This window comes from Lontra canadensis, unplaced genomic scaffold (genome assembly GCF_010015895.1).
Source record: "Lontra canadensis isolate GAN:19392208 unplaced genomic scaffold, GSC_riverotter_1.0 scaffold1, whole genome shotgun sequence".
In the NCBI taxonomy this organism is placed as follows: Eukaryota; Metazoa; Chordata; class Mammalia; order Carnivora; family Mustelidae; genus Lontra; species Lontra canadensis.
In genome coordinates, this window is record NW_022630995.1 from 127417678 (window position 1) to 127439770 (window position 22093).

General features: G+C 34.2%; 1 protein-coding gene across 1 annotated transcript; it reads left to right on the forward strand.

Annotated features, from left to right (window-relative positions):
* Positions 1 to 6412: 6412 nt before the first annotated feature.
* On the forward strand, positions 6413 to 8683 carry LOC116871072 (60 kDa heat shock protein, mitochondrial-like). The gene is given in 2 exon segments (XM_032863458.1): positions 6413 to 7966; positions 7968 to 8683. Coding segments are annotated over 2 exon segments (1722 nt in total). The 5' UTR covers positions 6413 to 6463; the 3' UTR covers positions 8187 to 8683.
* The last annotated feature ends 13410 nt before the right edge of the window (positions 8684 to 22093 follow it).

The following is a 22093-nucleotide window of genomic DNA, read 5'->3' on the forward strand; positions in this document are numbered from 1 at the left end:
TGTTTAATTTAGTGGCCATTCTGTACATCCACTAGTAATCCTAAAAGAAGAAATTTTTCTTTATCTTTCTTTTTTTTTTTTAATTCAGAAAACAGAATCACAGCAACATTTCTTTGAGTCTTGCAAAGGCTCAACTTTTATAGAACGAAAATTCACATATTGAGATTTTGTTATGCAAATATCATTCCAAAGCAAATAGTGGACTACAAATACCATTGATACATAATTACATTGGCTAAGCTGCAATAATTTTGACATAAGAAGCTTGATGCTTTTCATGTTCAAGCTATGTGAGCTCCTGAATTGTGGAAATCCCTAGGATAACAATCTTGAATTAATTAGAATCTGGTCATAAGAAGAGTATCTCTACCTCAGTGAGAGCACAATGTTAAGCTAACTTAATTTTCCATTTATTGCTCATAATTTGTGCATTAGGGAAGTTGTTTAACATTTCTGAGCCTCTGTATGAAGTAGTTTATAATTTCACAAACACAGTTCATTGCACAAACATACTACCACACATTCAGATATATTTTCCACAAATTAATAATCAAGAATTTTTATGCCTAATTAGCCAAAAACCAGTATGTCCTTTTCAGATTCTTCAACCCTCCACCCTTAAATTACCACTGATGTCCAAGGAATAGATGTGAAATTGTTCAGCTTACCTAATTATTATTGATTAAGCTTTGGTAGTTTCTGTCTTTCAAGGAATTTGTCCATTTCATGTGAGTTGTAAAATGTATGTTTTTGAAATAGTTTATAACATCCCCTTATTATTCTTTGAATGCCTATAGGGTATTGGTATATTTGTTTTCTCTGATATTTTTGGTTATTTTGGCTAGAGACTTATCTGTATTCATCTTTTAAGAAAAAACATTTTTATTCATTAATTGCAGGTGTAGTTTTATGATTTGTTTTCAATTTCATTGATTTACAGTCTTTTACTACATTCTTCCTTCTACTTGCTTTTGATTTATTTTGCTCTCCTTCTCACTACCCACATCCTGCCCAGTGTCTTAAGGTATAAATTTAGATTATTGATTTGAATTTTATTCTTTTTATCTTCTAATTATTTAATTATCTTTTTTATCTTCTATTTATCTTCTAGTTACTTCCTTAATAGTATTTTAGAAACTTTGGCATGTTGTATTTTCATTCAGTTAAAACTATTTCCAAATTTCCTTTTGATTTCTTCTTTAATCTGTGGATTATTTAGAAGTGTGTTGCTTGCTTTCCAAAATGAGATGTGTTTTGAAATATATATTTTTTTATCTTTTTAAGAGTTTATTTATTTATCTGTCACAAGCAGGGGGAATGGCAGGCAGCAGAAGCTCCTCACTGAGCGAGGAGCCTGACATGGAGCTTGACCCCAGCACCTGGAGATAGTGATCTGATCTGAAGGCAGCCACTTAGCTGTCTGAGCCCCCAGGTGTCCCTGAGATATATTTCTGTTAATGCTTTCTAGTTTAATTTCTTTGTATCATACTTTATAAGATTTCAATCTCTTCAAATTTATTGATAATTTCTCTTTCTTTCTTTCTTTCTTTTTTTTCTTTTTCCATTCAAAGTAGTGGTTTATTAAAGCATAGGGACAGGATCTGTGGGCAGAAAAAGCTGCTTATTGAGAATTTCTTATGGCCTAGAATATCATCCATCTGGGTGAATATTTAATGTGTACTTGGAAACAATGTGTATTATGTTATTTTTTTGGTGTAGTGCTCTCTGCATATCAATTCAAACTGATAGTGTTGTTCAGATCTTTTATATTTTAGTGTTCTTGTTCATCTTGTATTGAAATAAGAATGTCAAAATATCCTAATATAATCAATGATTTTTAAAAATTTCTTTCATTTTTATCAGTGTTTTTTTAAAGATTGTATTTATTTATTTGACAGAGAGAGAAAGAGAGAGATCACAAGTAGGTAGAACAGCAGGCAGAGAGAGAAGGAGAAGTAGTCCCCTGGCCGAACAGATATGGGGCTAAATCCCAGGACCTGGGATCATGACCCATGCCGAAGGCAGAGGCTTAACCCACTGAGCCACCCAGGTGCCCCTCAGTTTTATCAGTTTTAATTTATTATTTTGAAGATCTGTTATTGTGAAGTCCTTTTGATGAGTTGGTCTTGTGTTATTGTAGAATGTCTTTCCCCTCTTTAACCCTGGGAATATTCCTTATTCTGCAATCTACTTTGTCCGATATTAATATGCTCATCTCATCTTTTTTGTATTTTCTGTTTCTATGCTGTATATTTTTCCATAATTTTTACTTTTATTGTATTTTTAACCTTATTTTGTATTTAAAATATTTTATTGTAGATTTTGGGGAGGTCTTATGTACTTGTTTTTTTTATTTGTTTGTGAATCTAATAGTCTTTCCCTTTTAATGGGAGAGTTTGTAGCATTTATATTTAATGTGATTATCAGGGCAATTTTATTTATTTATGTATTTATTTGTTTGTTTATTTTTATGCTGTTATTAGTCACCATATAGTACATAATTAGTTTTTGATGTAGTATTTCATAATTCATTGTTTGTGTATAACAACCAGAGCTCCAGGCAATCCATGCCCTCCTTAATACCCATTAACCAGTCCTCTTGGATTTGTTTTCTGTTTGTCTCATAAGTCTTTTCTTTTTTTACTTTTTATATTTCCTTTATTTTTGTCTAATTTTGGTTTATTTTTATTACTTCATTTATCTTCACTACCTATGTGTTAGATATATATTTTATTTATTTATTTATTTATTTATTTATTTATTTATTTAGGAATGTCTACACCTAACATAGGTCTCAGGCTCACAACTCAAAGATCAAGAGTCTGATGCTCTCCTAACTGAGCCAGCCAAGAACCCCTAACATTTTAAAATGCATTATGTCTTACCTTACAGAAGTTTAATGTGTAATCTAGCTTCAGAAAATATAAAACTTTAAGTCAAAAGCCTTATAACACTTTCTATTTCTCAACCTTTGTGCTTTTATTGTTTACAACTTCTAAATATTTTAGAGACCAATTCATTGTTACTATGTTTGATTTAGACAAAGTCCTTCTAAAAAATATTACATTTGAGCAAAAAAAAAAAAAAAAGAGTCCTGTATGTTTATTTAGGTACATACACTTTATATTACTCTCTATTCATCTTTTTAGGTCCAATAATATATCTGTCAATAATTTTCTGCTGCTTGAATATGTTAACATTCTTTATCATCGTCTATAGTGCAGATCAGATGATAATGTGTCATCTCCATTTTTATTTCTGAAAAAGTAATATTATCTTTTTAAAAAGATTTTGATGAGGTTAAAATGACAGGTTCTTAAATTATTTTGTTTTCTTTCAGACTGTAGTTATCTTATTAACTTGCATAATATTGCATGAGAAATATGTGGGTTTTTTTTAACTGCTTCTACTCTTACATAATCTCCCTCTCTTTGCTTTTAAGATGACTTTGGTAAGATTTTCTCTTCAATAATTTGGTCATGATTTCCTATAGTATGTGTTTATGTTTTTCCTGCTGAAGGTTGATTGAAATTCTTGGATTCATGTGTTTATAGGTTTTATTAATATAAAAATCATCTTGGCCACTGGTACTTCAAATATTTTTTTCTACTATATTCTCCCCTCCTTCTATTTTGAAACTCCAGTTATCTGTATGTTATATTTCTTAGTAATATATTACAGGTTATTGATGATCTGTTGATTTTTTTTCCACTGTCTTTTATCTCTATGCTTATTTTGGATTTATTACTATTATTATTATTAATGTTTCTTTTGCAATGCTAAATAAGCTATTATTACATCTAGTGTAATTAATTTTCTATTTCCAATTGTGTGTTTTTATTTCTAGAATTTAGATTTCTGTCTTTTTGTCTTCCATTTTTTTTGACATGCTCATATTTTCCTATTCCTTTTTGAATATATTTATAATAGCTCTTTCAACTTTTTTCTATGGTAGTTTAACCATCTCTGTCATTTTGTGTCTATTTTTATTGATTGGTTATCTCATTTTAGGTCATATTTTGCCATTATTTTTGAATGCCTATAATTTTTGATGAAGGACAAACATTATGGGTTATACTGTTGTGTCCTATGCTTTGAAAGAATGTTAAAATTTGTTTTGGTATAAACTGCAGTCACTTGGGATCAGTTTAATTCTTTTGAAACTTGTTTTTAAGCTTTGTTAGTTCCAGAAATTTTTGGTTGATTTCTCTCCTGTGGTTCTCCCCCGCCCCCCAGTAAGATTAAATTATTACTCTGTCCAAACTCTGTGGGGACCTCTTGGAAGTTTGCCAGTGATTTTTTCTGTATGGTTTATGCCTCTTCGTTTCTCCACCCTTAAAATTCTAGCCATTTTCTCCTCATTGAATTCTGAGTTTTGATTTATCAACTCAATGAGACTATTGGGACTCCAATTATGTTCTGAAAACTGCACTCAGTAAGTCATTTGTAGGGTTGCCTACTGTCCTAGGTCTGAACACCATGTCCCATATATTTTATTTGGCTTTGAGTTGTTTAAAGCAGCAGAGTATATCTGATATATACTTGTTCTATGATGGCCAGAAATTGCCTGTAGGTATTTGATAATGAATTTGATAATGAATTTATTTTCTTGGCTAGATTTCGGGCTATTTGCACATTTCTCTTTCTTCTGTATCTTTTGTGAGAAGTTTTATCTTTTAAGGTTGCCATACTTGTTGAAATAAGCATTTTTGTTATATTGTTTTAATCTTTAACATCTGAAGAGTATATAATAAATACTCCCCTATTTCCTGTTATTTTTTCATTGTTCTTCTTTTTCCAAAATCTTGATTTATCAGCTTAATTAACCTTTGTAAAAGCAAAATTTCTTCTCTGTTGTTTGATTTGCAGTTCATTGTTTTTGCTGATATCTTTTATTTCCTTGTCCTACTAATTTTGTGTTTACTTTCTTCTCCCTTATCTAGCTTTTTTTTTTTTTTAGGTTTTATTTATTTATTTGACAGTAGAGATCACAGGTAGGCAGAGAGGCAAGCAGAGAGAGAGGAAGGGAAGCAGGCTCCCTGCTGAGCAGAAAGCCTGATGTGGGACTTGATCTCAGGACCCTGGGATCAAGACCTGAGCTGAAGGCAGAGGTTTTAACCCACTGAGCCACCTAAGCGCCCTCCCTTATCTAGCTTTTTAAAGTATCTCATTGATTTTAGACATTTTCAAAATTTTCTAATAGAAGCATTTAAATTTATTTCTAAGCATCACCTTCAAGTATTGCACACATTTTGATATCTTAATATGTTATGTTACCTCACAATGCCAGTTCTCTGATGGTTTCAAGGATATTATGGGTCTTTAGTTTACATGTCTTTATTCCTTGTTTGGGTAAGAGGGATACATTTCAAGATTTCTATATTTTTAGATAGAAGTAGGACACTCTGGGGGCGCCTGGGTGGCTCAGTGGGTTAAAGCTTTGCCTTCAGCTCAGGTCATGATCCCAGAACCCTGGGATAGAGCCCTGCATTGGGCTCTCTGCTCAGCAGGGGGCCTGGTTCCTCCTCTCTCTCTGCCTGCCTCTCTGCCTACTTGTGATCTCTGTCTGTCAAACAAATAAATAAAATCTTAAAAAAAAAAAAGAAGTAGGAGACTCTGTGTTATTTCTATTTTAAATTAATTGAAACTTGAATAATGACTGAATATTTTCATTTTGAATGGTGAATGTCCTATGTAGCCTAGAAAGAATAGGCTTTCTATAATTGTTGAGTGCAGCATTCCTTAAATATCAGGTTAGTCAGTATAGTTGATGGTCCTTTTTTTTTTTTTTTTTCCCCTTCTTCTAGTTTAGAGTGCCAGGAAAAAGTGCAAATAAAATCTCCAATGACGTTTGTGGAATCTCTTCTACTCTTTAATTTTATGTTTTTTTTTTTTTTTCTTGTAGTTCGATGCTCTGCTACTAGATACATACACAATGAAACTTGTTAAGTTTTCATGATGAGCTGACCTTTTATTTTTATAAAATGTCTCTCACTTCAAATAACTTTCCTATTTAAAATATAGCTGTCCTATTACTAATACAATCAGTGCAGCTATCAGGAATGTACTATTTGCCAGGTAAAAACACTCCATCCATGTATTTTCATCCCAGATATATTTTTATATATAAAATGAATCTCTAGGCAACAAATAGTTGGGTCTTGCTGTTTTATTAGCAATAATTAATCTTTTACATTAATAATAATAAATATTTTAAATTAATTATTTAAAATTTGCTTTTTTATTTATTGGGTTTTTTAATATGCTTCTGTATGCTGCAATTTTTAAAATTTTGTGTAGTGGTTATTGTATACATTCTTAACATTTTACAATATAATTAAAATTACTATTTTTACCACCTCAATCAAAAATAACAAATTTTCAATAAGAGGTCAATCCACGCCCTCACTCGTCTCCGACGGCCTGCCTCACCGTGCGCGCGCTCCGCCGCTGCCCCGCAGAAATGCTTCGATTACCCGCAGTCCTTCGCCAAATTAGGCCAGTGTCCAGAGCACTGGCTCCTCATCTCACTCGGGCCTATGCCAAAGATGTAAAATTTGGTGCGGATGCCCGAGCCTTAATGCTTCAAGGTGTAGACCTTTTAGCCGACGCTGTAGCCGTTACAATGGGGCCAAAGGGAAGAACAGTGATTATTGAACAGAGTTGGGGAAGTCCCAAAGTGACAAAAGATGGTGTGACCGTAGCAAAGTCAATTGACTTAAAAGATAAATACAAAAATATTGGCGCTAAACTTGTTCAAGATGTCGCCAATAACACAAATGAAGAGGCTGGGGACGGCACCACTACTGCTACTGTTTTGGCACGCTCTATTGCCAAGGAAGGCTTCGAGAAGATTAGCAAAGGTGCTAATCCTGTGGAAATCAGAAGAGGTGTGATGTTAGCTGTCGATGCCGTAATTGCTGAACTTAAGAAGCAGTCTAAACCCGTGACAACCCCTGAAGAAATTGCTCAGGTTGCTACCATTTCTGCAAATGGAGACAAAGAAATTGGCAACATCATTTCCGATGCAATGAAAAAGGTTGGAAGAAAGGGTGTCATCACAGTAAAGGATGGAAAAACACTAAATGATGAATTAGAAATTATTGAAGGCATGAAGTTTGATCGAGGTTACATTTCTCCATACTTTATTAATACCTCAAAAGGTCAGAAATGTGAATTCCAGGATGCCTATGTTCTATTGAGTGAAAAGAAAATTTCTAGTGTCCAGTCCATTGTACCTGCTCTTGAAATTGCCAATGCTCACCGGAAGCCCTTGGTCATAATTGCTGAAGATGTTGATGGAGAAGCTCTGAGTACACTCGTTTTGAATAGGCTAAAAGTTGGTCTTCAGGTTGTGGCAGTCAAAGCTCCAGGTTTTGGTGACAATAGGAAGAACCAGCTTAAAGACATGGCTATTGCTACTGGTGGTGCAGTTTTTGGGGAAGAAGGATTGACTCTAAATCTCGAAGATGTTCAGCCTCACGACTTAGGAAAAGTTGGAGAGGTCATTGTGACCAAAGATGATGCCATGCTCTTAAAAGGAAAAGGTGATAAGGCTCAAATTGAAAAACGTATTCAAGAAATCATTGAGCAGTTAGATATTACAACTAGTGAATATGAAAAGGAAAAGCTGAATGAACGTTTGGCGAAACTCTCAGATGGCGTAGCTGTGTTGAAGGTTGGTGGGACAAGTGATGTTGAAGTGAATGAAAAGAAAGACAGAGTTACAGATGCACTCAATGCCACATGAGCTGCCGTTGAAGAAGGCATTGTTCTGGGAGGGGGTTGTGCCCTGCTTCGGTGCATTCCAGCCTTGGATTCATTAACTCCAACTAATGAAGATCAAAAAATTGGTATAGAAATTATTAAGAGAACACTCAAAATTCCTGCAATGACCATTGCTAAGAATGCAGGTGTGGAAGGATCGTTGATAGTTGAGAAAATTATGCAGAGTTCCCCAGAAGTTTGGTTATGATGCTATGCTTGGAGATTTTGTGAATATGGTGGAAAAAGGAATCATTGATCCAACGAAGGTTGTAAGAACTGCTTTATTGGATGCTGCTGGAGTGGCCTCTCTGTTAACTACGGCAGAAGTTGTAGTCACCGAAATTCCTAAAGAAGAGAAGGACCCAGCGATGGGCGGAATGGGTGGAATGGGAGGGGGTATGGGAGGCGGCATGTTCTGATTCCTAGAATAGTGCTTTACCATTATTAATGAACTGTGAGAGGAAGCCCACGCTGTGCTCCTCACCCATAACTTCAGAGAAGTCAGTTGAAGGAAATGACTAAAGAAAAGGCTGGCTGATGTTTAAGAAAATCACTATAACCATCAGTTACTGGTTTCAGTTGACAACATATAATGGTTTACTGTTGTCATTGTCCATGCCTACAGATAATTTATTTTGTATTTTTGAATAAAAAGACATTTGTACATTCCTGATAACTGAGTGCAAGAGCCATGTACCAATGTACTGCTTGCAACTTAAATCACTGAGGCATTTTTACTACTATTCTGTTAAAATCAGGATTTTAGTGTTTGCCATCACCAGATGAAAAGTTAAGAAGCAGCCTTTCTGTGGAGAGTAAGAATAATTGTGTACAAAGTAGAGAAATATCCAATTATGTGACAACCTTTGTGTAATAAAAATTTGTTTAAAGTTAAAAAAAAAAAAAAAAAAAAAAAGAGGTCAATCCACTCAGTTCCCTCATGCAATGTCATCTTTATTATATTTTTATATGTTTTAATCTCCAAAATATAATACCATGATTGGATTTCTTGAATTTTTGAATTTATGCCTTTCACTAAATGTTAGAAATTTTTAGTTGTTATTTTTTTTCAAATAATTTCCTTCAATTCCTCTCTTCTTCTTTCTGAGACTCCAGTTACACATTTGTAAAGTCTTTTTATATTTTTTCTGATACCTCCGAGTCTCTGTTTATGTTTTGTTTGTTTTTATTTCTATATCTTCGTATATTAGTTTGGATAAATTTTTTAAGTGTATGTTCAAACTTACTAGTTTATTCTTCCTTCATCTCCAATAGGTTAAAAAACCTAATCAATGCATTTTTTTGTTACAAACATTTCATTTTTCAACTCAGTTCTCAGCTTACAATTATAATTTTCCATTTGATTTCCCTGGGTTTCTAGTCTTTTCATTTCTATGACTACATTTTCCTTTATACTTCGGCAAGTTTTAATAGATGTCTTATCATTATCGTTATTGTCTGTTAATTCCAAAATCTGAGTCATCATGAAGTTACTTTCTGTTTGTTTGTTTAAGTTTTGACACCCTTAAGACTGTCTGTCTTTGTTCAGTCCCTACCACTGTTAGATATTTTGTATATATTCTTTTAATGTTGTAGATCCTGTGTTCAGTCAGTGTTCATTCAGAGAAACAGAATCAGTAGAAGATATTCAGAGATTTAGTACAAAGTATTGGTTTATGTGTTTAGAATGGAAGTTTATGAGGAGAAGGTAACTCAGAGGCATTGACCAAAGTTGCAGTTCATAGGTACAATATCTTTTTTTTTTTTCTTTTGAGGAAACCACAATTTACTTTTAAACCCTTTCAATTGATTGAATCAGACTCACCCAGATTACCCAGATTATAACCCCCATTGATAATATATAGGAGTTTTGATTACATACACTCAAGACAAAACCTAGATTAAAGCAACACCTAGATTTGAGTTTGATTTTTTATTTAATAACTGGGGACCTTACACTAATCAAATTGATGTATCAAAAAATTCATCATATTTTTCTTGTTTTTCTCCAGGATTTTGGTTTTTACATTTGGTTCAGGGGAGGGTAGGTGTCAATATAATATAATAGAAGGAACTTAGTAATTTTTTGAAACATAATTCTTTTTTAATTGTATTTTTCTGTCTTTGATATTTTAGCTTTTTTATTCTTATTTTATTTTTAGTAGAGTCTTGCTCCTATTGTGCTCTTTCCAATTTCACTTCATTTTGTGAATATTTTATTTTTTATTTCCTGTTTGTTCTAACTTGTATTTTATCTACTTTATTTATTTTTTAATCTACTTACTTAAAATTTTTCTTTTGATTCATCTTTCCAAACTTTATTAATGTTTTATGATTTCTATGTTATGTTTTATTTATATATTTTTATCTTTCTGAACTTTTATGTTATTGACTCATAATTCCATTTTATTAATTTCATTCTTTTTAACACATTGGAAAATAACTGTAAAATTTATATAACTCATTTGGTAACACTCTCTTATCAGGTGGTTTGTCTGCCTGTTTTTTCTCTTCATATTTACTTTTTTTATGGTGGTATTTTAAAAACTGAAGCTCTACTGCACAGAATGGATTATTTGTAATCCCTGGTTTATGACCCATTCTTTTACTTAGTTTTTGCATGTGTCAGTTCTACTTGGTTAATTAAATAATCATTTAAGTTTTAATAATGAAATGGACACTCAAAAACCGTATCCAAAACAAGAATTAGAATATTAATAGTAGGGGAAACTGGGGGGCTCAGTTGTTTGAGCAACTGCCTTTGGCTCAGGTCATGATCCCGGACTCCCGGATCAAGTCCCGCATTGGGCTCCCAGCTCCTTGGGGAGCTTCTCCCTCTGACCTTCTTCTCTCTCATGCTCTCTCTCACTCATTCTCTCTCAAATAAATGAATAAAATCTTAAAAAAAAGAATATTAATAGTAAATATACCTTAATACCTCCAACCCATCCTCTACTTCCCCCAAACTTTTAGACCAGGAGTTCAGATGCCACAGCCTAGAGGCTGGTGGTTCACTTTTGTAAATAGTTTTGCTTCATTCAATTTGAGTAATTGTAATAGAGACCACTTTACCCACGAATTAAATTAGTTAAATCTGGCTTTTTTTTTAGGAAAAGTCTGTTGACCACTGCATTGAATATGTATTTTATATGGCTTTATTGATATTTGTTAATTATTCCTAATTACATGTATGCATTTTAGTTCTTTTTCACTTCATAAAATGAATAATGTATATGTCTTCTGAGTATATTTTTTACTTATAATTGCATTACAAAGGTCCACCCATATTAATATGAATCATTTTAATTCACTCCTCATTACTGATGTATAATATTTTATTGTATGAATAGTTTACAATTTCTTCATTCACTCTTTAGAAGTAATCAGAGTTATTTCTGGCTTTTGGTGACAGAAAAGTTTTATACTTTAAGAGACTTGTCCAATGTAACATGACTATTAGCTGATTCAACTGAACTGGGTCTCAATGAGACTTTTCCCCCTTATTCATTAGAAATATACTATATTGTTTTCATTATTATCTATGAAAACATCAAAGAAATAATTTGCTACAGTTTCAATGCTAATGTCTAATAATCTATAAACTCAAAAATATCAAAACAACTGATTTCTATCAATACCTTTACAAATATATACATTCTCTTGGAGAACTTTATAAAAAATATTTCTTCCTTTTCTTTTTTTTTAATATTTCATTTATTTATTTTAGAGAAAGAGAGAGAATGAGTGAGAAGGAGCAGAGGAAGAGGGACAAATAGACTCCTTGCTGAGCACAGAACCTGTCAGAGGGCTCCATTCCATGACCCTGAGATCACAAACTGAGCCAAAATCAAGAGTTGGACATTTAACTGACTGAGCCACCCAGGCATCCCTCTTATTCTTCCAAATCTGATTTTAGTAAATTTTAGTATGAAGTTCATACTTCAGTTCTGAAAAATAAATGCCAATTTATCATAACTAAAATGCATATCTTTTTTTAAGATTTTATTTATTTATTTGACAGAGAGAGAGAGAGAGATCACAAGTAGGCAGAGAGGCAGGCAGAGAGAGAGGAGGAAGCAGGCTCACTGCTGAGCAGAGAGCCCGATGTGGGACTTGATCCCAGGACACTGGGATCATGACCTGGGCTGAAGGCAGGGGCCTAACCCACTGAGCCACCCAGATGCCCCTCAAATACATATCTTAAAACTCTTATGATAAGTTTCTTTATCAATAGTTTTAATTTACTATAATCACAACTTCTTTTGCATTTACTTTGTAAATTTTGTAGTACTTTAATTGAGATTTACATATTTATTGAAGAAATTCATATTTCATCATTCCTCTGGGGATAGCAGGATTCAAAATATGACATTTGTTTGGGAAATATAAGTTTTTAGGATGCAAATGAAATTGTTATAAGGTACAGATTTAGAAGTCTGCTTTGGTCATTAGAAAACACCAGTTATTTGGACACAATTCAGAAATCTGTTTGGTACAATTTTCTCATGATTATTAATTTACATAAACTATTGCAAAATACATAAAAATCATGTTTCTGTGCAAACAAGATATTATGTTTTAATATATCTAAATAAGTTATGGGCACATGCAATTTCCATTGTATGTTTTATATTAATATAAAAGTTAACTACTCATAAAACATAATAAAATGTGATGTTTTTCTTACTGAGCTTCAGTGATGATAATTCGTATATTAACTTAATGACCAGACATAATTTAGTAAAGCTAGTTAAATCCTAGGAACATTATGGATTATGTTATTTTGTTGGATTTTCATGATAAAAATCCCAAGATTCATGACAGCTATTTTTCAGCTTTGTAAAACAACTAATATTTTGAAGCAATAGATTTTTCTTTTTTTAATAGTAAAAAGAAACTTCAAGAAAACTAAATCTCAAATTTTAATAATTCTATTAGATTTTCATCTTCTTATGATTGATCATACCAAATGACTTCTACCTATTATGGTTTGAATATGTGCCTGACTTGGTGAACTGGGCAACTCAGGTCTTAAATTTGTTAATTGCATTGGCATGTGATCAAGGAGCACACAAGTTATCTACATGATATTTGTAGTATAGTACATTATAATTAAAATGATGCAAGTTAAATATTTAATCGACAGTTATTAAGTATTTTCTGATGATTATCAGCCCTTTCCTCAAATATATCCATTCCAAATTTCTGGAAACTTTAAATGGTGATTTCCTATTAGCACTTCTCATGAATTTTTCATCTTTTGCTTTATGAGATATTTTCAATATATATATTTAAATTTATTTTCTTTCTCTGGAAATTCCCTGGGACACTCTCTCAGTGCCTTTCCCTCACCCTATTAGATATCTGGGTCCCAGTAAGTCTCTCAGATCAGTTTACTTCAAAATATTTTCTGCATGTAACCTTTCATGTTTCATGTCAGTCCTTAAAATGACTGTCAAGATCTAGTCTTATGGAAAACAGCACAGGTATTTCTTAAAAACATTAAAAAGTAGAACTACCACATGATCCAGAAATCCACTTCTAGGTATATACCTAAAGGAAATGAAAATAGGATCTCGAAGAGATAAATACATTCCCATGTTCATTGCAACTCTATTCACATTAGCCAATTTATCTGAACAATATATTTATATATGTATATATAATGTACATAATGAATGAAATTCATATATAAATGAAAGAAGAAAATTTTGCCATTTGTGGGAACATGATTGAAATTTGAGGGCATTATGCTAAGTGAAAAAAGTTAGAGAAAGACAAAAATGGTATAATATCACTTATATGTCAAATTTAAAAGAGCAGAGGATGGGTTGGTGGTAATAAGAGAGAGGAGTTGAATGGTTGCTACCTGGGGCTGGGGTGGGGGAGGAGGAATAGTGAGATGTTAGTCAAAGGATACAAACTTCCAGTTATAAGACAAATAAGTTTTGGGGATCCAATGCATAACACTGTGATTACAGTTACAATATTGTTTTATTTTGAAAGTTGATAAAACAATAACTCTTAAATGTTCTTACCACAAAACAGAAACAAGAATTATGTGACATGATGGAGGTATTAGCTAACACTATGGTGGTAATCATCTTGCAATATATAACTATATCAAATTAGCATATGTACACTTAAATATACACAATGTTTTATAACAATTGTAGCACAATAAAGCTGGAAAAAAAAGAAAAATCTAGTTTTATGTTTTATACTTTTCCAACATGTCACTAAAAATTGCTACGGTTCTTTCTTTAGCTTAATCAGGTTAACTACATACTTAATTATGTATAATTTTTTTTTTTTTTAGTTTGTTTTTTCTTGTGTATATGCCCATTTTGAAAATGAATCTAGTTATTTCTTGATTTCCTAAACAAATCCAATTATTAGTGAAATATTTTGGGAACAAGACTCCAAATCTATTTCTTGTACTTTGGTCTTGGAATGCTCTACTGAGTTGTTTTTCTACTTCCACACTGCAAAATGACATATTGCCTGTTTAATAAAACCCATTAACACATGCATTCCATGCTTTGAATTATCCTCTGAACATTGCTTTCATTGTAACCCACAACATTTAATAAGCTACTTTTCATTTTCATTACAAATATTTAAAAATTTTTCTTAAGACTTCTTTGATTTGCATAGTTTTTAAAGATTTTATTTATTTATTTGACAGAGATCACAAGTAGGCAGAGAAACAAGCAGAGAGAGAGAGGAGGAAGCAGCCTCCCGCTGAGCAGAGAGCTCGATGTGGGGCTCAATCCCAGAACTCCGGGATCATGACCTGAGCTGAAGGCAGAGGATTTAACCCACTGAGCCACCCAGGCACCCCAAGATTTGTGTATTTTTTAATGTCCTGTATAATTTCCAAGTATTTGGGAATTTTTCAGCTATTATTCTATTACTGATTTCTAGTTTAATTCCTAGTAATTAATTCTAACTTAATTGTTGTCTGATGACATATATGTATAATTTTGATTCTTTTAATATTTAAGGTGTGTTTCATGGTCCAGAATATGGTCTTTTTGGTGGATGTTCCATGTGATGTTTAGAAAAATGTGTACTCTGCTGTTGTTGGATGAAATATTCCATAAATATCACTTAGACCAAATTAATTTAAAGAAAATAAGATTAATTATATACTTAGCTATTTTCTGCCTGCTTCATTTACCAATTAATGAAAAGGGATTGCTGAAGCCTAATAGTATAATAATAGATTTGTCTATGTCATGTTATTCTATTGGTTTTGTCTCACATATTTTAATGCTTTGTTGATTAATAATTGTTATGTCTTTTTGGAGACATTGACCACCTTTGGATTATTGTAATACTCCTCTTCTTGATAGTTTTCCTGTTCTGAAGTCTTCTTTGCCTGAAAATAATATAGCTACTCTAGCTTTCTTTTAAACAATGCTAGTATGGCATGTATTTCTTCATCCCTTTACTCTTAACCCACCTGTGTCTTTATATTTAAAGCCTATTCTTTTTAAAATTTATTTATTTATTTATTTATTTGAGAGAGAGAGCACAAGCAGGGGGAGTAGCAGGCAGAGGGAGAGATAGAAGCAGGCTCCCCACTGAGCAGGGAACTCAATGCAGGGCTTGATCCCAGGACCCAGGGATCACAACCTGAACCAAAGGCAGATGCTTAACTGACTGAGCCATCCAAGTGCCCCTTAAAACCTAGTATTACAGAAAATATATATTCAGATTTTTTATCTACTTTTTCAGCCTCTTCTACATATAAGTTGATTATTGTTATAGTTGACTTAACATTCATAGTATAATTTTTTTTATTCATTACATTTTTTTTATTCTTTCATCTCTGTCTTTTCTGGTTTTAATTGTGTATTTTATGTTGTTCCATTTTATTTTCTCTTTTTGTGTGTCAATAACTTCTTTAAAAAAATAGTACTTGGCCTAGAGTTAATAATACACATAATTAATCTCATTCTACTATCAAGTGTAGTTAGGTATCTTATAAGATACCTTATAAGATAGGATTCCAAATTTCTCAGATAAATTTTTCAAATAAATCAGTTAAATAGGATTTTTAAAATTAATTAATTAATTAATTTTAATAAACATATAATGTATTTTTATCCCCAGGGGTACAGGTCTGTAAATCGCCAGGTTTACACATTTCATAGCACTCATCACAGCACATACCCTCCCCAATGTCCATATTCCCACCTCCCTCTCCCTTCCCCCCCACCAGCAACCCTCAGTCTGTTTTTTGAGATTGAGTCTTTTATGGTTTGTCACCCTCCCAATCCCACCTTCTTTCATTTTTTCTTTTCCTACCCCCCAACCCCCTCCCACATTGTGTATCTACCTCCTCATATCAGGGACATAATATGATAATTGTCTTTCTTCAATTGACTTATTTTGCTAAGCATAATACCCTCTAGTTCCATCGATGTCCTCGCAAATGGCAAAATTTAATTTCTTTTGATGGCTGCATAGTATTCCATTGTGTATATATACCACATCTTCTTTATCCATTCATCTGTTGATGGACATCTAGGTTCTTTCCATAGTTTGGCTATTGTGGACATTGCTGCTATAAACTTTCGGGTGCATGAGCCCCTTCAGAGCACCATGTTTGTATCTTTAGGATATATACCCAGTAGTGCAATCGCTGGGTCATAGGGTAGCTCTATTTTCAGTTTTTTGAGGAACCTCCACACTGTTTTCCAGAGTGGTTGCACCAGCTTGCATTCCCACCAACAGTGTAGGAGGGTTCCCCTTTCTCCTCATCCTCGCCAGCATCTGTCATTTCCTGACTTGTTCATTTTAGCCATTCTGACTGGTGTGAGGTGGTATCTCATTGTGGTTTTGATTTGTATTTCCCTGATGCCGAGTGATGTGGAGCATTTTTTCATGTGTCTGTTGGCCATCTGGATGTCTTCTTTGCAGAAATGTCTGTTCATGTCTTCTGCCCATTTCTTGATTGGATTATTTGTTCTTTGGGTGTTGAGTTTGTTAAGCTCTTTATAGATTTTGGATACTAGCCCTTTATCTAATATGATGTTTGCAAATATCTTCTCCCATTCTGTCAGTTGTCTTTTGGTTTTGTTAACTGTTTCCTTTGCTGTGCAAAAGCTTTTGATCTTGATGAAATCCCAATAGTTCATTTTTGCCCTTGCTTCTGTTGTCTTTGGTGATATTCCTAGGAAGAAGTTGCTGCAGTTGAGGTCAAAGAAGTTGCTGCCTGTGTTCTCCTCAAGGATTTTGATGGATTCCTTTCTCACATTGAGGTCCTTCATCCATTTTTTTTTTTTTTCTGGCAATAAAACACAATCTTTATTGTCAAATTGGAGTTTGAAAAATTATTTCAGTTTGTATTTCTTCTACTAGTGAGGAGTATAAATGTCAACAGTTTACAGATCCAAAGACTTTTCACCAGGCATTCCAAACAAAGATAAGATACAAGACAATAGTAAATGTAGAGGTTTTAAAGGTCATAGACACAGGAAAGGAAAGCCTGAAGGTGACACAACCTGAGTTCCAGTTCCCATTCTGCTGTGAGAAATTAGGTTCTTGACCTCTCTGTTCCTCAGTTTTTTTTTTTTAATTTTTAATTTTTTTCAGCGTAACAGTATTCATTGTTTTTGCACCACACCCAGTGCTCCATGCAATCCGTGCCCTCTCTAATACCCACCACCTGGATCCCCCAACCTCCCACCCCCCCACGCCTTCAAAACCCTCAGATTGTTTTTCAGAGTCCATAGTCTCTCATGGTTCACCTCTCCTTCCAGTTCCCTCAACTCCCTTCTCCTCTCCATCTCCCCTTGTCCTCCAGGCTATTTGTTATGCTCCACAAACAACAGACACTTCTCCAATGAAGACATACAAATGGCTATCAGACACATGAAACAATGTTCATCATCACCAGCCATCAGGGAGATTCAAATGAAAACCACATTGAGATATCACCTTACACCAGTTAGAATGGCCAAAATTAGCAAGACAGGAAACAACATGTGTTGGAGGGGATGTGGAGAAAGGGGAACCCTCTTACACTGTTGGTGGGAATACAAGTTGGTGCAGCCTCTTTGGAGAGCAGTGTGGAGATTCCTCAAGAAATTAAAAATAGATCTTCCCTATGACCCTGCAATTGCACTACTGGGTATATACCTCAAAGATACAGATGTAGTGAAAAGAAGGACCATCTGTACCCCAATGTTTATAGCAGCAATGGCCATGGTCGCCAAACTGTGGAAAGAACCAAGATGCCCTTCAACGGACGAATGGATAAGGAAGATGTGGTCCATATACACTATGGAGTATTATGTCTCCATCAGAAAGGATGAATACCCAACTTTTGTAGCAACATGGATGGGACTGGAAAAGATTATGCTGAGTGAAATAAGTCAAGCAGAGAGAGTCAATTATCATATGGTTTCACTTATTTGTGGAGCATAACAAATAGCATGGAGGACATGGGGAGTTAGGAGAAGGGAGTTTAGGGAAATTGGAAGGGGAGGTGAACAATGAGAGACTGTGGACTCTGGAAAACAATCTGAAGGGTTTGAAGAGGTGGGGGGGTGGGAGGTTGGGGGAACCAGGTGGTGGGTATTAGAGAGGGCACGGCTTACATGGAGCACTGGGTGTGGTACAAAAACAATGAATACTGTTATGCTGAAAATAAATTAAAAAAATGATTAATAATAAAAAAAGTGATACCATATGATAATTGACTTATCTGCTTGACTTATTTCACTCAGCATAATCTCTTCCAGTCCCATCCATGTTGCTACAAAAGTTGGGTATTCATCCTTTCTGATGGAGGCATAATACTCCATAGTGTATATGGACCACATCTTCCTTATCCATTTGTCCGTTGAAGGGCATCTTGGTTCCTTCCACAGTTTGGCGACCGTGGCCATTGTTTCTATAAACATTGCGGTACAGATGGCCCTTCTTTTCACTACATCTGTATCTTTGTAGTAAATACCCAGTAGTGCAATGGCAGGGTCATAGGGAAGCTCTATTTTTAATTTCTTGAGGAATCTCCACACTATTTTCCAAAGTGGCTGCACCAACTTGCATTCCCACCAACAGTGTAAGAGGGTTCCCCTTTCTCCACATCCTCTCCAACACATGTTGTTTCCTGTCTTGCTAATTTTGGCCATTCTAACTGGTGTAAGGTGGTATCTCAATGTGGTTTTCATTTGAATCTCCCTGATGGCTAGTGATGATGAACATTGTTTCATGTGTCTGATAGCCATTTGTATGTCTTCATTGGAGAAGTATCTTTTCATATCTTCTGCCCATTTTTTAACATGATTGTCTGTTTTGTGTGTGTTGAGTTTGAGGAGTTCTTTATAGATCCTGGATATCAACCTTTTGTCTGTTCTGTCATTTGCAAATATCTTCTCCCATTCCATGGGTTGCCTCTTTGTTTTGTTGACTATTTCCGTTGCGTGCAGCTTTTGATCTTGATGAAATTCCAAAAATTCATTTTCACTTTTGTTTCCTTTGCCTTTGGAGACATATCTTGAAAGAAGTTGCTGTGGCTGATATCGAAGAGTTTACTGCCTATGTTCTCCTCTAGGATTCTGATGGATTCCTCTCTCACGTTGAGGATTTTTATCCATTTTGAGTTTATCTTTGTGTATGGTGTAAGAGAATGGTTAAATTTCATTCTTCTACATGTAGCTGTCCAGTTTTCCCAGCACCGTTTATTGAAGAGACTGTCTTTTTTCCACTGTATATTTTTTCCTGTTTTGTCGAAGATTATTTGACCATAGAGTTGAGGGTCCATATCTGGGCTCTCAACTCTGTTCCACTGGTCTACGTGTCTGTTTTTATGCCAGTACCATGCTGTCTTGGTGATCAAAGCTTTGTAGTAAAGCTTGAAATCAGGTAATGTGATGCCCTCAGTTTTACTTTTCTTTTTCAACATTTCCTTAGCAATTCAGGGTCTCTTCTGATTCCATACAAATTTTAGGATTATTTGCTTCAGCTCTTTGAAAAATACTGGTGGTAGTTTGATTGGAATGACATTGAAAGTATAGATTGCTCTAGGCAATATAGACATTTTAACAATGTTTATTCTTCTGATCCATGAACATGGAATGCTTTTCCATCTTTTTGTGTCTTCTTCAATTTCTTTCATGAGTGTTCCATAGTTCATTGAGTACAGATCCTTTACCACTTTGGTTAGGTTTATTCCCAGGTATCTTATGGTTCTTGGTGCTATAGTAAATGGAATTGATTCTCTAATTTCCCTTTTTGTATTTTCATTTTTAGTGTCCTTCATCCATTTTGAGTCTATTTTTGTGTGTTGTGTAAGGTAATAGTCCAATTTCATTTTTCTGCATGTGGCTGTCCAATTTTCCCAGCACCATTTGTTGAAGAGGCTGTCTTTTTTCCATTGGACATTCCTTCCTGCTTTGTTGAAGATTAGTTGACCATAGAGTTGAGGGTCTATTTCTGGGCTCTCTATTCTGTTCCATTGATCTATGTGTCTGTTTTTGTGCCAGTACCATACTGTCTTGATGATGACAGTTTTGTAATAGAGCTTGAAGTCCGGAATTGTGATGCCACCAACTTTGGCTTTCTTTTTCAATATTCCTTTGGCTATTCGAGGTCTTTTCTGGTTCCATATAAATTTTAGCATGGTTTGTTCTATTTCTTTGGAAAAAAAAATGGGTGGGATTTTGATAGGGATTGCATTAAATGTGTAGATTGCTTTAGGTAGAATAGACATTTTCACAATATTTGTTCTTCCAATCCATGAGCATGGAACGTTTTTCCATTTCTTTGTGTCTTCCTCAATTTCTTTCATGAGTACTTTATAGTTTTCTGAGTATAGATTCTTTGCCTCTTTGGTTTGGTTTATTCCTAGGTATCTTATGGTGGGGTGCAATTGTAACTGGGACTGACTCCTTAATTTCTCTTTCTTCTGTCTTGTTGTTAGTGTAAAAAAATGCAATTGATTTCTGTGCATTGACTATATATCTTGACACTTTACTGAATTCCTGTACAACTTCTAGCAGTTTTGGAGTGGAGTCTTTTGGGTTTTCCACATATAGTATCATATCATCTGCAAAGAGTGTTAGTTTGACTTCTTCTTTGCCAATTTGGATGCCTTTATTTTCTTTTTGTTGTCTGCTGAGGCTAGGACTTCTAGTACTATGTTGAACAGCAGTGGTGATAATGGACATCCTTGCTGTGTTCCTGACCTTAGCGGAAAAGCCTTCAGTTTTTCTCCTTTGAGAATGATATTTGCAGTGGGTTTTCCATAGATGGCGTTGATAATATTGAAGCATGTGCCCTCTAACCCTACACTTTGAAGAGTTTTAATCAGGAAGGGATGCTGCACTTTGTTAAATGCTTTTTCAGCATCTATTGAGAGTATCATATGTTTCTTATTCTTTTTTTTATTAATGTATTGTATCACATTGATTGATTTGTGGATGCTGAACAAACTTGCAGCCCTGGAATAAATCCCACTTGGTCATGGTGAATAATCCTTTTAATGTACTGTTGGATCCTACTGGCCAGTATTTTGGTGAGAATGTTCGCATCTGTGTTCATCAAGGCTGTTGGTCTGTAGTTCTCTTTTTTGATGGGATCCTTGTCTGGTTTTGGGATCAAGGTGAAGCTGGCCTCATAAAATGAGTTTCAAAGTTTTCCTTCCATTTCTGTTTTTTGGAACAGTTTCAGGAGAATAGGAATTAGTTCTTCTTTAAATGTTTGGTAGAATTCCCCCGGGAAGCCGTCTGGCCCTAGGCTTTTGTTTGTTTGGAGATTTTTGATGACTGTTTCAATCTCCTTACTAGTTTTCTTCCAGGTTGAGTTGTGGTAGTTTATATGTCTCTAGAAATGTATCCATTTCTTCTAGATTGTCGAATTTGTTGGTGTAGAATTGCTCATAGTATGTTCTTATAATTGTTTGTATTTCTTTGGTGTTGGTTGTGATCTCTCCTCTTTCATTCATGATTTTATTTATTTGGGTCCTTTCTCTTTTCTTATTGATAAGAATGGCCAGGGGTTTGTCAGTCTTATTAATTCTTTCAAAGAACCAGCTCCTAGTTTTGTTGATTTGTTCTATTTTTTTTTTTTTTTTTTTTTTTTTTAGTTTCTATTTAATTGATTTCTGCTCTCATCTTTATGATTTCTCTTCTCCTGCTGGGTTTAGGGTTTCTTTCTTGTTCTTTCTCCAGCTCCTTTAGGTGTAGGGTTAGGTTGTGTATTTGAGACCTTTCTTGTTTCTTGAGAAAGGCTTGTTCTGCTATATATTTTCCTCTCAGGACTGCCTTTGCTGTGTCCCACAAATTTTGAACCATTGTGTTTTCATTAT